This window comes from Macaca mulatta, chromosome 1 (genome assembly GCF_049350105.2).
Source record: "Macaca mulatta isolate MMU2019108-1 chromosome 1, T2T-MMU8v2.0, whole genome shotgun sequence".
Taxonomy (NCBI): Eukaryota; Metazoa; Chordata; class Mammalia; order Primates; family Cercopithecidae; genus Macaca; species Macaca mulatta.
In genome coordinates this window covers 1,736,352-1,751,155 of record NC_133406.1, presented here as the reverse complement: position 1 = coordinate 1,751,155, position 14,804 = coordinate 1,736,352, and the positions used below count along the sequence as shown (strand labels likewise).

Genomic DNA, 14,804 nt, shown 5'->3' with positions numbered 1-14,804 from the left:
GGTGGAGGATGGTTCACAGGGTCATCCCATATACATGCTAAATAGAATAATCAGACCACAGGCTGCTCTAGAGACCATAACCAACCAAACCGCCTCAGCCCTGGAAATGCTCGCGCAACAACAAAACCAAATGCGTGCGGCAATTTATCAACACAGGCTGGCACTAGACACTTACTAGCAGAAGAGGGTGGGGTCTGTGGTGAGTTTAGTATCTCCAATTGCTGTCTTAACATAGACGATAACGGAAAAGCGGTTCTAGAAATCACCTCAAACATCGGAAAAGTAGCCCATGGACCAGTCCAAACCTGGAAGGGATGGGACTCGGAAAACCTTCTAGGGGGTGGTTCTCTAATTTAGGAGGATGTAAAATGCTGGTAGGGACGGACATCTTCACCACTGGGGTCCTCCTGTTTCTCCCCTGTGTTATCCCACTGATAATGAAAGCCATTAAAAACTCTTGTTGAGGGGCCGGGCGCGGTGGCTCAAGCCTGTAATCCCAGCACTTTGGGAGGCCGAAACGGGTGGATCACGAGGTCAGGAGATTGAGACCATCCTGGCTAACACGGTGAAACCCCGTCTCTACTAAAAAATACAAAAACTAGCCGGGCGAGGTGGCGGGAGCCTGTAGTCCCAGCTACTCCGGAGGCTGAAGCAGGAGAATGGCATGAACCCGGGAGACGGAGCTTGCAGTGAGCTGAGATCTGACCACTGCACTCCAGCCTGGGCCACAGAGCGAGACTCCATCTCAAAAACAAACAAACAAACAAACCAAAAAACAACCTCTTGTTGAAACTACAGTAAACCGCCAGACAATCCAGATGATGCTCCTGCTACAACGGCAGGGTGGATGCCAACCCGTCTCTCAAGAATCCCCAAAATTGGTCGGGCGTGGTGGCTCAAGCCTGTAATCCCAGCACTTTGGGAGGCTGAGACGGGAGGATCACGAGGTCAGGAGATCGAGACCATCCTGGCTAACACGGTGAAACCCCGTCTCTACTAAAAAATACAAAAAACTAGCTGGGCGAGGTGAGGGGTGCCTGTAGTCCCAGCTACTCGGGAGGCTGAGGCAGGAGAATGGCATAAACCCGGGAGGTGGAGCTTGCAGGGAGCTGAGATCCGGCCACTGCACTCCAGCCTGGGCGACAGAGCGAGACTCCGTCTCAAAAAAAAAAAAAAAAAAAAAAATCCCCAAAACTAAGTTTTCTCTTTTGTTTCTGAGGTGCCCACGCCACCCGCTATGTCACACCTGAAGTAGTTATTGAGAACGTTGTCCCTCTTCCCTCTTCTATAGAAGACAGACAGGAATGAAAGATTCTTCCTGGGGCCTGAAAGCATGGGGGGATGAATAACTCCTACCTTCTCAGGCCCAGTCCCAAGGCGCAAGGCCACTTCCGCCAGCAGCGTGTGACAGTGAGACAGCGGAAGCAGGAAGAGGGCTGGCCGGAAGACACCTACCCCTGAGGATGGAGAGAGAGAGAGGCCATCCGGGTACCACGTAGCAGTCATGTCAGACTGGGACCCTTCCTGTTTGCAGAGGACTATAAAACCGCTGCCCTGTCCTCATTTGGTGCTGACACCATTTTAGGCCTCAGCCTGCCGGCACCCAGGTGCTCATTAAAACAGCACGTTGCTCCACACCACCTCGTGTTGTTTGTTGGCACGTTCTTGGGGTTCGAACCAATACAAGAACCTTTCAATGCCTTTCATTACTCTGTTAGCATATAGCAGCTCCACGCGCTATGAAATGCCCAAACTCTGGACAGGCTGCCTGAATTGAAATCTTGGGTCTGCTGCGTGTCCCTCAGCAACTTCTTCTATCACTGTATGGCCCATCTGTAAAATGGGCATGATGATTGTGCCTCCTTTGCAGGGTGATCATGAAGATTCAGTGAGCCGCTATGTGCCAAGCTCTTCCAAGAGGGCCTGGCGTTTCAGCAGGTGCCACGGGAGGTAAATGGTGAATAATGCAAGTCTCTTCTTCCCAGTCATAGGAAGGCTCCTAAGTCTTGTTCTGCTGGCCTGATCATCATCTACCAGAGGGAGGGCAGCTTGAGGTACAGTTAAATCTTGAAAAAAAAGTGTCCCTGGCCACTCCCCCGCCTCACCCCTCCATCCCCCCAGCTCAGGTTAAGGGCTTGCAGGCACAGCTGCACCTCTGCCCAGGCAGCCCCAGGGCGGTGCCCTGGAGCTGCTTCTACAGACTCCTAGGAAATTGCTCAGAGCCACGCAGCACTGTTGAGAATGGAATCCAGGCAGGGCTCACCCCTGCATCTCCCTACCGAGCACTCTCTGGAAAACAGACAGGCAGACTGGAGATTGGAGTTGGGAGAACTGAATACCCCCAACTTAGTGGTGCACAAGTGGTGTTTCCATGACTTATGCCAGAAAGTCAATTCAGTTATCAAGACAACTATGGACTAGGATGCACCACCATACGCAGACCTGCACCCCGCCTGAGCCTCTACTGCAGCACGGTTGGATTAAACCCATCCCAAAAGTGATGCTTTGGGATTGCAAAGATAGCTGCCCCTCTGAGGAGACAGGAAGGGGGCTGTGAGGGTCACAGGGCAGCAGAGCCACGGCGTCCTGGACTTTCCTAAGCCCGTTTCCGATGGGGCTGGTGGCTGCGGTGGCTCTGACTGGGCAAAGGAGAGGGCATGGGTGGCAAGAATGGCTCCTAGGCATTTCCAGGCAAGGGAAGTCCTCCTCTCACAAAGTCCCTTCTCCCCGACCCCATTTCAAAACAGACCAGGGTCTTCCTTTAAAAACCTTTGTTTTCTTCTCTGGATGTGTCTTCACTTCACTGTTACTGTCAGGCCTGAGGCTCAGCAGACGTCCTCTCTTCAGCCACATCCTGAGACTGAGCACAGCCTGGGGAAAGCCCACCCTCTGAAGCAGCCGCTCCAGGCTCTACCTGGAGCTGAGAGGCGCTCAGGCGGGGAGGAAACTGCCCTGCTTCAGCCATGCTTTGTCAGAAACTTCTTCCCATTCAGCCGTAAGATGCAAAAAAGTAATTGTTTCTTCCTGCTTCTTGAAACCCAGCTTAGAAAAATTTCATCGGCCGGGCGCGGTGGCTCAAGCCTGTAATCCCAGCACTTTGGGAGGCCGAGGCGGGCGGATCACGAGGTCAGGAGATCGAGACCATCCTGGCTCACACGGTGAAACCCCGTCTCTACTAAAAAATACAAAAAACTAGCCGGGCGAGGTGGCGGGCGCCTGTAGTCCCAGCTACTGGGGAGGCTGAGGCAGGAGAATTGCGTGAACCCGGGAGGCGGAGCCTGCAGTGAGCTGAGATCCGGCCACTGCACTCCAGCCTGGGCAGCAGAGCGAGACTCTGTCTCAAAAAAAAAAAAAAAAAAAGAAAAAAAAAAGAAAAATTTCATCTACCTCCATCCTGCCAAAAACAATGACAAAACCACTCACTCATTCAGTATTCTCAGACTGTCCCGTCTGAGGCTTACTCCTCCTCCAGCTTGAAGCCACCCACCGGAGGACTGTGGTGAGCAGCGTGGCTTCACTGCCACCCTGCTGAGGCAGTCTGAGGGCAAGGCACTTACAGTCCCTGCTCTTCGTCCTCGCCTGCCGCGGCGACCGCAGGATCAGTCCCAGAACTGAATGAGGTTGCAGGAAACTCGGTTCAGCCCAAACTCTGTGACCTCAGATAAAACGTTTAACTAAGTTGTCCCCCCTGGCCAAAGGAGGGCTCTGGACAACTTACTGTGTCTCTTTCAGCTTTAACATTCTAGATTCTTTTTTGTTGTTTCTGTTTTTAGACGGGGTCTTACTGTCACACAGGCTGGAGTGCAGTGGCGTGATTGAGGTTCACTGCAGCCTCGACCTCCCAGGCTCAGGTGAACCTCCTGCCTAAGCTTCCCAAGTAGCTTGAACCACAGGTGCACACCACCACACCTGGTTACTTTTTGTATTTTTTGTGGAGACAGAGTTTTGCCATGTTGCCCAGGCTGGTTTCAAATTCTTGTGCTCAAGCAATTAGCCTGCCTCGGCCTCCCAAAGTGCTGGGATTACAGGCATGAGCCACCACACCCAGTAACACTCTAGATTCTTGACTAAATGTGAGTAGCTGAGTTTCAAAATGCACTTTAAAACTCTTTTCTTTCCTCCTTTCTTTCCAGTCTCAAGATATAACCTTGAAACAAACTGTAAAAACCTTTTTTTCCTTAGTCTTAAAATATAGCCTTGAAATGTACTTTGAAACTACAGCCCCTTCCCTTTTCCACTGCACACTTCCTTACCCCATGCACCTTTATCTAACCCTACGCTTGTTAGGAAATTCCAGGGGTTAGTTTAAAATACACCAGGCATACAGGTCCAGCTGCGAAATTCTCCCCCACTTACAGATTGCCTCAAGATGGATAATCTACAGCCTGATTGTAACCAGCAAAAAAAGGCTCTGGCTGCTCGCTGCTTGTGGAAAGAAGTCAAAATAATAAAAAGTTGGCCCAGCATCGTGGCTCATGCCTGTAATCTCAGCACTTTGGGAGGCTGAGGCAGGCGGGTCACCTGAGGTCAGGAGTTTGAGACTAGCCTGGCCAACATGGTAAAACCCCATCTCTACTAAAAAATACAAAAATTAGCTGGGCATGGCGGCACATCCCTGTCATCCCAGCTACCAGGGAGGCTGAGGTATGAGAATTGCTTGAACCCAGGAGGCAGAGGCTTAAGTGAGCCCAGATCATGCCACTGCATTCCAGCCTGGGGCACAGGGCAAGACTCTGTCTCAAAAATAAGAAAGAAAGAGAGAGAGAGAAAGAGAGAGAGAGAGAGAGAGAGAAAGAAAAGAAAGAAAGAAAGAAAAGTTATTATAGCTTGAGACTAGAAGGTTCAAGGAGGAAAGGACAAAGGAAAAAAAAAAAAACGTTTTAAAACATGGTTTGAGGCTTAGCTGCCAAGCTGCTCAGTTACATGGCTGTGGCCACTGTGGAGATGGTGCCAGCCTGCGCTCCAGGTGGACCATAACTCAAGACAGCCTTCAGGGCAAGACACAGCCCCTGCACCTGCACAACTCCAGCATGGCTTTCACACCAGGCTTCCCTTTTTTAAGCCCCTGCCCTCAGCCCAAACTTTGGAAGTGGTTTCTTTAAGGTCTTGCCATTTCCCATCAGATAGCATTTCATCAGTAAAGCTGCTCTCCTTTGAACACACCTTGCTTCTTGTGAGCAGCTGAACTTGAGTTGGTTACATGAAGACAACTATTTCCTGAGGGAGTATCACTTTACTGTGGAAACCAGAATGTGGAGGGCAGCTTTGGTTTCCTGGAGTGGTAGAACACTATTGATTACCTAACTGGTTTTGAGGTTTAAATCCTCCCTTAAAAGAACTGTAGTGGTTTGAATGCGGCCCCCATGAAGATCTTTCTCTGGGGCTTGTGAATGTGACTGTATTTGGAAAGAGTGTTTGCAGAATACCTAGTTGATGCCAGAGAAACAGTGTTTGCAGGATACCTAGTTCATACCAGAGACTGGTGTCTAGACAGTGGCAGCTCTCCCCAGCACCTGAACATGCCGGTTTCCCAGCACCTGCTTGGATGGGAGTTTTGTTTCTTTTGGAGGGCAGAAGCGATGGGGTGCAGCGCTATCCAACACATACCAAGCTCTCATTTTGCAGAAGCACGTTGTCTTAGACTGCAAGCTAGATAATGTAAGCAGACACAGACAGAGGTCTCTGCCCTTGGTGAGTAACCATGGAGAAAGTGGTAAGAAAGGAATGTGTTGGATATCATCTGTCCTCTTCTTCTCAACTATAATGCAAGTCTGTACTTGCCATCTTCGAGTCCCAACACTGCACACCTGGCCATTATTTAATCTAACTGTGATCCACTCGTCCAGTGCAATAGGCCAAACATCCACTCTGAGGTTTGTGGCAGGAGAAAGGAAGGTGTTTATTTGCAGGATGCCAAGCAAGGAGAATCAGGCAGCTCACACTTAATATCTGACCTCCACAGTGGCTTGCAAGAAAGGGTTTTTAAAGGCAGGGCGGCTGGTGCAAAGGTAATGAGTTATCACGATTGTTCACAGTCAGTTACACATCAAACGCCTTGTTCTACTCTTTCCCCGATTCTCACTACTGCATCTGACTAGTCATTAAAAAAAGAAAAGGAAGAAAAAAAAGAAAAAGAAAAGAAAAAGAGAAAAAAAAAAGGCAGGGTAAATTTTAGGAAAGCAGAAATTACAAGCAAAATTGTAAATCAATACATTGAAATTACGCATTGGTTTAGCCTCAAAAGGACAGGATACCTTGAAGCGGAGGCTTACAGGTCATAGGTAGAATTCACAGATTTTTCTGATTTGCAATAGGTTAGAGAAGAGCAGCTTTGTTTAACATTTGGGGTCAGTAGAAAAGAACGTTAAGTCTGTCTCTTGGGAACGACTTCCTCCAGGGCCCTCAGGAGGAAATTTAAGACAGTACCAGTTAGAGTTTAGTCCTTAGGCCCCTTATCTGAGGTTTATGTGCCAGTGAATCCTTGACCAGCAAGGAGCATGCCTTTGATATGCAAACTAACCCATTCAGACCCATACCTCCAGTATCTGACAGGACACTCCAGGAGGCAACATTCCTCCGTCTTATGCATCCCAGAATCTGGTGCCAGGCAATTAGGAGCCATCCCTGTAACTCAAAGCCCATAGAAATCATTCAAACTAGCCAATCCTACACTGTTCCCCTTGCCCTGCTTTGACTCTCTCCAAGAAAACCACAATAAAGTTAGTGGCCCAAACCTTCTCCTTGCTCCCGTCTTTTGCTTCCTGCCTCCTGGTGTCTTTGCCATGTGGCCCTGCCTGGCCTGCTGTGCCTCCTGTCTCTAGGATCTGTGAGTAGAATGCACTTCGTCTTTTCCTAAGACTCTCCTCCATCTTCTCTTGTGGCTATACCTGATTGATCCTCACGTAAAAAGGTACAAAATAGCAGGTATCCAACCCCTCCGTATTTTGACAAGGCATAGGAAGACCAATATAATGGGGGCAGGATAGACAAACCATACCAGAGCTTTTTTTTTTTTTTTTTTTGAGACGGAATCTTGCTCTGTCACCCAGGCTGGAGTGCAGTGGCCGGATCTCAGCTCACTGCAAGCTCCGCCTCCCGGGTTCCCGCCATTCTCCTGCCTCAGCCTCCCGAGTAGCTGGGACTACAGGCGCCCGCCACCTCGCCCGGCTAGTTTTTTGTATGTTTTTAGTAGAGACGGGGTTTCACCGTGTGAGCCAGGATGGTCTCGATCTCCTGACCTTGTGATCCGCCCGTCTCTGCCTCCCAAAGTGCTGGGATTACAGGCTTGAGCCACGGCGCCCGGCCACAATTTTTTTTTTTTTAAAGCACGTGATGGAAAAAGGGTGGTTCCCCTGCCATTTGGTTGTGTGATTAGAAGACAGCCCTTTGTCACATAGTTGTCGGCCTGCCTGTGATATTCTTGGCTATGGCCAAGATGTGTGAGGTAAGCCCCTGGTTCCTCCCACTTCCGTGTATTCCTGAGGACTCTGCTTTCCCACACTTAGAGTTTTGCATCTTCTCACAGGGAATTTCTATGGCTTCTCTGTACTTTGGTGATTATATGCACATTAATCATGGTGACCTGGCTATAGGCTATGGTTTCAAGAGAAGATAAAGTTCCCAATTGGCCTCCGATGGGCAAAACAGGTACAGATGGACCCCCTGGGCTTTGCCCTTGATGAGCTCATGATTGCTAGAAACCATCCCCCAGATGCTGGACCACTGGCACTCTACCGGCTGCCCTATATATGGGTCTGGGCTGCTGGAGGTACCTGGTCTTTCAGTGGTCCCCTCAACACTCCCTTTCCTGTGGCCAGTCTGCCCTAAGCAAGTTTTCTAACCTCTAGCCTTGCTGCATGGACTAGTAGTGGGCACTGACCATCACTTTTAAGACCAAACAGTATCAGTGTTTGTTGCTAATATTAAGTGTGGCTGGAGACTGGGTGTGCTGGCTCACACTTACAATCCCAGCACTTCGGGAGGCCATGGTGGGAGAAGCTCAGGAGTCTGAGACCAGCCTGGGCAAAATAGTGAGAGCCCGTCTTTAGGGGAAAAAATAAAACAAAATAAAAGTGGGCTTATTTGATGGAATTGCTGAAGTGCTATAATCATCGCTGAGTCGTCTACATAACTCTGCAAGCAGAAGTACTTGTGTCTGGTCCAACTGCTTTTGGCAGAGGAAGGGAAACCATCTCACAGGAGAAAAGTGACTTGGACAAGATCTCCACAGCTTCAACGCTGGCCTTCTCTTTCCTTTGTACCACAGTATGATTTAGGACTGATAGGGACCCTCCCACCAGTGGCCTCATCTTTTTAATTTGTTTCTTCTTCTAGCTGAGGCAAGAGTTGGGGAGATAAAGAAAACAGAAAAAAGACTAAGGTTGGCTTAAATCTGTGGTGTGACCAGGAGTACAATCTATCCCCAGTGTATGAAACAGTTATTTCTTCTTCTTTCTTTTGGGGAGGGGCCAGATCAGGTGACCAGAACTATCTAAAGCCTACAGGTCTTAGAAAACATCTTTTGGTTGTGCTTCACATTTTATGTTATTTTTTTTTGAGATGAAGTCTTGCTCTGTTGCCCAGGCTGGAATGCAGTGGCGCTCCACCATTCACAGCAACCTCTGCCTCCTGGGTTCAAGGGATCTTCCCCCACCTCAGCCCCCCAAATAGCTACAGGCATGTGCCACCACAGCAGGCTACTATTTCTACTTTTTTTCGTAGAGATGGGGTCTCACTAGTTGCTCAGGCTGGTCTCAAACTCCTGACCTCAAGCAATCCTTCTGCCTTGGCCTCCCAAAGTGTTGGGATGATAGGAATGAGCCGCCACGCCCGGCCACATTTTACTTTTCAAATGAAAATGAAAAGCCTAACAGGAATGTTGACTCAGTGAGTTATTATGCACCTGTGGTTTTGTGGCGATGCCAAAGGATCAGAGGAACGAAGAGGGAGGATGTTGCTCAGATGGGGTCTCAACCTCCAGAGCAAGGTGGAGACATAGCTCCAGCCAGCTACCCAGCCCCTGGAGTGGGGGGGAAGGACCGAGGGGTAGGTGTTCTCAGCTAAGGCCAAAGGTATCAGTGGTCAAAAGGGAGACAAAGATCACTGGGGTGCAGCCCCCTCCACCACCATGGTGAAGGGTGTTGGGCTGGAGGGTTGGCAGACCTCTCCTGAGAGCCGGTTCCCCCAGCTGCTCCTGCTGCAGGCCTCTCCTGAGAGCCGGTTCCCCCAGCTGCTCCTGCTGCAGGCCTCTCCTGAGAGCCGGTTCCCCCAGCTGCTCCTGCTGCAGGCCTCTCCTGAGAGCCGGTTCCCCCAGCTGCTCCTGCTGCAGGCCTCTCCTGAGAGCCGGTTCCCCCAGCTGCTCCTGCTGCAGGCCTCTCCTGAGAGCCGGTTCCCCCAGCTGCTCCTGCTGCAGGCCTCTCCTGAGAGCCGGTTCCCCCAGCTGCTCCAGCTGCAGACCTCTCCTGAGAGCCGGTTCCCCCAGCTGCTCCTGCTGCAGACCTCTCCTGAGAGCCGGTTCCCCCAGCTGCTCATGGCATCAACCTGGGTTTCAGCTACATCACCCAGGAGGATTTCCAAATCCAGAGGCAATTCCATTTCCTGAGGTGCCTTGGTTGGCTCTGCATCGGTGGTGGGGACTCAAGAGACAGCCTCCCTGTGGTTTCCAGTCCCCTCACATTCCCTTTGTCGCTTTCTCCTTCATGATGTGGTTTTACACAGAAAACACTCTGGTAAGTAGAACAATGTTCTTCTCTGAGTCAGACGTCTGAAGCAGGAAGGTGAACAACCTTCTCAAGACCTCAGAGGTACTGAGAGAATCCTCAGGACAGGTAGGAGCACACAGGTAGGTGGGGTAAACGTGCACAGACAGCCTGGCTTCTACTTGGAATTTTCCCCTCCCTTGGCCTTAAAAATCGGATTTCTCCCTTTTCCAGATATGATACAAGAGACAAACTATTTAGAAAGCAAAAGCCTCAACCGTTTGTGTTCAAAGTATAACCAAATGATTTTATTGCATTTACTGCTCCTGGGCACGCAGAGGCATCTACACAGAAACAGTAGTTGTGGTTATAAAATCTTTTAACGAGTTTGGGGCAGAGGCTTTTAAATTATTTTTGAGACAGGGTCTCATTCTGTCATCCAGCTTGTGCAGTGGCGCAATCTTGGCTTACTGCAACCTCTGCCTCCCAGACTCAAGCAATCCTCCCACCTCAGCCTCCAGAGTAGCTGGGGCTGCAAACATGCACCATCACACCCAGCTAATTTTTTGTATTTTTGGTAGAGATGGGGTTTTGCCATGTGGCCCAGGCTGCTGTCACTGAGCTAGGCGATCCACCCACCTTGGCTTCCCAAAGTGTTGGGATTACAGGTGTGAGCCACTGCGCCCGGCCCAGAGTTTTCTTGATGTGAAAATTATGTGAGTGACAAGGAGCACCAGGAGCTCTGCCTGGCTCACTGCCTGTTGGTAGGATCTGACATATGAATAATACAAAATACCCGTCTGGTGTGACTTGCAGATTAAGTCACTGCTAGACTACAGCCTTGATGCCCTCTCTTGCTGACCCTAGCCAACATAACCAGTCTTCCAGGAACAATACCACGTTTTAAATTGCTTGAGGTTTCACTACCCACTGTCACTCAGTCCAGAATCCCAGCAGGAGACACAGCTCCAGCTGGCCTGCCCAGCCCCCATCAGAAGGCAGGGAGGAGGGGAATTTGTCAGCCTTAAGGCTACTGAGTAAGATTCTTCCATGCAGAGGACACCTGCCCTGAATGCCAAACTTGCGTCTGAACACTGCCTTCGAACAGTGAGCAAGCTCACTCAAGTTTGTATTGACTCATCTGTGAATCAGGAATGATAGCATACCTCACGTTTATCCGGAGTCACGGGCTGAATGCTGTCCCTTTCAAATTCCAATGTTGAAGTCCCAACCTCTAGTACCTCAGAATGTGACCTTATTGGTAAACAGCTGCTGCGGACACAGAAGACATTATAATGGAGTTGGTGGGATGGGCTCTATTCAGATATGACTGGTGTCCCTAAACAAAGGGAGGCTTGGGGACAGACACGCCACAGCAAGACTGCCACGTGGGGATGAAGGCAGAGAGTGCGTGACGCTTCCACACACCAAGGAACGGCAACTGCCAGCAAAGGCACGAAGCCACTTCTCCCTCACAGCCCTCGGAAGGCACCAACACTGAGGACATCCTGATCTCGAATGTGCAGCTCCCACAACTGTCAGGGAATACACTCCTGTTGTTCTAAGCCAGCCAGTGTGCGGTACTTCGTTACAACAGCCCTAGCAGGGAACACACTCCTGTTGTTCTAGGCCAGCCAGTGTGCGGTACTTCGTTACAACAGCCCTAGCAGGGAACACACTCCTGTTGTTCTAAGCCAGCCAGTGTGCGGTACTTCGTTACAACAGCCCTAGCAGGGAACACACTCCTGTTGTTCTAGGCCAGCCAGTGTGCGGTACTTCGTTACAACAGCCCTAGCAGGGAACACACTCCTGTTGTTCTAGGCCAGCCAGTGTGCGGCACTTCGTTACAACAGCCCTAGCAGGGAACACACTCCTGTTGTTCTAGGCCAGCCAGTGTGCGGTACTTCGTTACAACAGCCCTAGCAGGGAACACACTCCTGTTGTTCTGGGCCAGCCAGTGTGCGGTACTTCGTTACAACAGACCTAGCAGGGAACACACTCCTGTTGTTCTAGGCCAGCCAGTGTGCGGCACTTCGTTACAACAGACCTAGAAAATGGACACACCAGCACTCCAAGCTAATGTATATGTAAAGTGTGATGTCAGGGAAGGTTCTGTTCTGGAGCTTGGCTCACGGGACAGGAGAACCCCTCACTGGGGGCTGAGCTCCACATTCCCAGACAGGACAGATTGGAAGAAGGGACTTAAGTGCCTTTTAAACGATGACCACACAGCTTCCAGCACGCAAGCATTTACCAAGGATCTCTGGGGTATAAAGACACTATGGGGTGGGTGTGCAACACAAATTAAAATGTAAGCTTTGTTTTCGGTGAGCTCCGGATGCTTAGTAACTGGCCCTCAGGAAAATCAAAAGGTATGATGACTGTTACCAAACCTGAAGAAGGAGCTCTGCAGACCCCTGCCACAGACTCCAAGCCCAAAAGGGCTGCCTGATCATCTTGGATCTGCAGGGTGCTCCTGCCTACCTGATGGCCACCAATCTTGGGCTCAGACTTGACATGTCTGGCTCAGTGTGCCTGACCCTGCTCCCCACTGAACCCGCCAGTCCCACCCTGCCTTCTTCCCTCCTCCAATCCAACACCCTCCAGCAGCTTCAGTGGAAGTGCAGGCACCCTGAAGCTTCAGGTTCAGACAGGGAAGGGAGGGAGGGAGTATACTGAGGTTTGGCTGGTGACCAGGGTGCCGCCCCGACGGGGGATAACCGTTTTACTCCCCGAGCTTGGGGAGCACGGGGCAGGGGTCTCTAAGACGCAGAACACCTGGCATGTCCAACCTGGTGGTGGCACATCCCCCCGTTTTTTGGCACAGCAGAAACAGAACACTCACTTGGCCACTCTTTCAATGCCCGGGGGAGGGAGAGTGCTCCCACGGCACCACCCGAAGGCTCACTACCTGAGAGCAAGGACAGGAGGGAGGTGTGCTCTCTATCCTGGGGAAGGGGCGTCCTGGGTGGGGGCGCTGATCAGTACCAATGTGAGGGGGCAGCACCGGCCAGGGTGAGGCCGCCCCAGGTGGGCAGGCTCAGTAGGAGTTCAGAGCCTGCTTGGAACGGCGCTTCATGTGTAGGCGCTCGTGGCGGAGGAGGTCATAGTTCTGCGAGAAGCTCTTGACGCAATACCGGCACTGGAAGGGCCGGGCTTTGTCCTTCAGGTGAAAGTGGCTGCGGTGCCGAGCCAGGTGGTCGTGCCGCTGGAAGGCCTTCCCACAGTCACAGCACTGGAAGCTCAGCTTGGCCTTGCCATTTTCCAGCGGCTCTTTGGGACCCTCGTCCGCGTCCTCGGACGCCTCCTGCTCTCTCTTCTCCACCGGCTGGAGTCTGTCCGGCTGCAGGTGTATCCGCCGGTGGGAGAGCAGGTGGGAGTTGAGTCGGAAGCTCTTCCCGCAGGCACCACACCGGTAAGGCTTCTGGGCCTCGTGGCTCTCCAGGTGCCCATCCAGGTCCTCGCTGTCACTGAATAGCTCCCCGCACACTGAGCACTCGTGCGGCTTCTCCTGCTCCCTGCGGCTTCGCAGGTGTCGGATGAAGTTGACCCTCCAGCGGAAGATTTTCCCACAGTTCGGACACACGTAGGACTTCTTGGAGGTCTGCACCTCGCCCCCAGCCTCGGCGCTGCCCCGGTGGGAGGCGGGGAGGCTGCGCTGCTTCTCTTTGGGGCTCTCCGGCTCTTCCGTGCAGTACGGGCCGTGCTGGGAGTCTTCGTCCCCAGAGCTGGACAGAACGATCTCGATGGTCACTTCTTCGTCCAGGCTGTTCTCTAGAGATCGCGGGTTGCCGCCAGCTACAGGAAGGCAACATGCAGGTCAGCGGTGCTGCACAGGCCACATCCCAGCCCCTACGACCCCGGCGCAGGAAGACTCAGCTTGGAGTTTACAAACCCTTATTTTTACAATGTTCCTCGATGACCAGGGCGGCCTGGCCAGCCCTGCAGGGGCCACTGGTGTAGCCTGTGAGGAAGAAATCTTCAGCATAGGCCACGCTGTGTCCAGAGCATGCTGGACACTTTGCTCTCCCTCTTCCCAGCCATTTTCCCTTATCTTCACCCCCAACCCTTTTGATCTCTACCACCCCATCCCCCCAAGCTCTAGGAGTCTGTATTTATCTGTGCAAAGCCTTGGCCATTTACAGATCACGTACTTAACAAGGCATGGGGGAAAGCTCTATCAGGAGAGTGAAAGGCCTTGGGAGAGGAAGACTCTACACCCTACACATATCATGTGCTGGGCACCTGCATGCTCCAGCGACTGTGCTAGACTTCTGACAGGCACATTCCTATCTGCTCCTGGATGCAACCCGATGACCTATTGGTTGCCATGTTTACACATAAACTAAGGTGATCTGTCCCAGAAAGGAGGGCTGAAATGCTACTCAGCCTTGCTGGGCTGCTCAACAGTCCCAGACTGCGGGTGCCCCACGGCTCCCCGGCTCCCAGTAGCACCGCATTTCTGAGGCTACAGGTGGTGATGGGTAAAGCTGCTCTGGACTTCCTGCATCCTGAGTCTGTGATGCTGGGAAGGTGGAACCACGGGGAGGGGCTGGGTGGGCAGTGCAGAGCCCGGCCTGAGTTCATGGCTTACGGAGCAGAGCCCATCATACAGGTGGCCTGTTTCCTCACTGCTGTGAAATGCAGAAGTCAAATCTAGAACTTGGGGGAGTGAATCAGGCCCTCCTAGATATGAGTAGGAACATGGTTGGTCTGGGCTTCATGGCTGTGGGGAGGAGAGCCCTGACGGGTCAGAGCAGCTCAGGACAGGATAAGCTAGACAAACGGAAGCAGCGCGAGGAGACACAGAGGCTATGGAGAGCAGAGAGATGAAGGGCAGTGGTGGAAGCGGTGGGGGCATTTGTCCATCAGTCACAAGGGGGTCGGGGGAACATGAGTCTGCAAGTGGGTACTGAGTCTGCCAAGAACCCATGTAGTGTAGGAGGGAAATCACCAGATGAAGACATAGATTGTGTGTGTGTGTGTGTTTTAAATTTTTTGTAGTGATGGGGTTGCACTATGTTGCCCAGGCTGGTCTCAAACTCCAGGGCTCAAGCGATCCACCCATCTCAACCAATCCACCTGCCTCAGCCTCCCAAAGTGCTG

The 14,804-nt window shown here is 51.7% G+C and overlaps 1 protein-coding gene across 2 annotated transcripts in view; it reads right to left on the bottom strand.

Annotated features, from left to right (window-relative positions):
* Positions 1-9,978: 9,978 nt before the first annotated feature.
* The window catches only part of ZNF496 (zinc finger protein 496), a 32,479-nt gene continuing 27,653 nt past the window's right edge, over positions 9,979-14,804 (bottom strand). For both annotated transcript variants that reach the window (XM_001098253.5, XM_077997882.1), the window contains exon 10: positions 9,979-13,496. In XM_001098253.5, the coding sequence (XP_001098253.2) occupies positions 12,739-13,496 (758 nt within the window). In that variant the 3' untranslated portion in view covers positions 9,979-12,738. The remainder of the gene's footprint in view (positions 13,497-14,804) is intronic.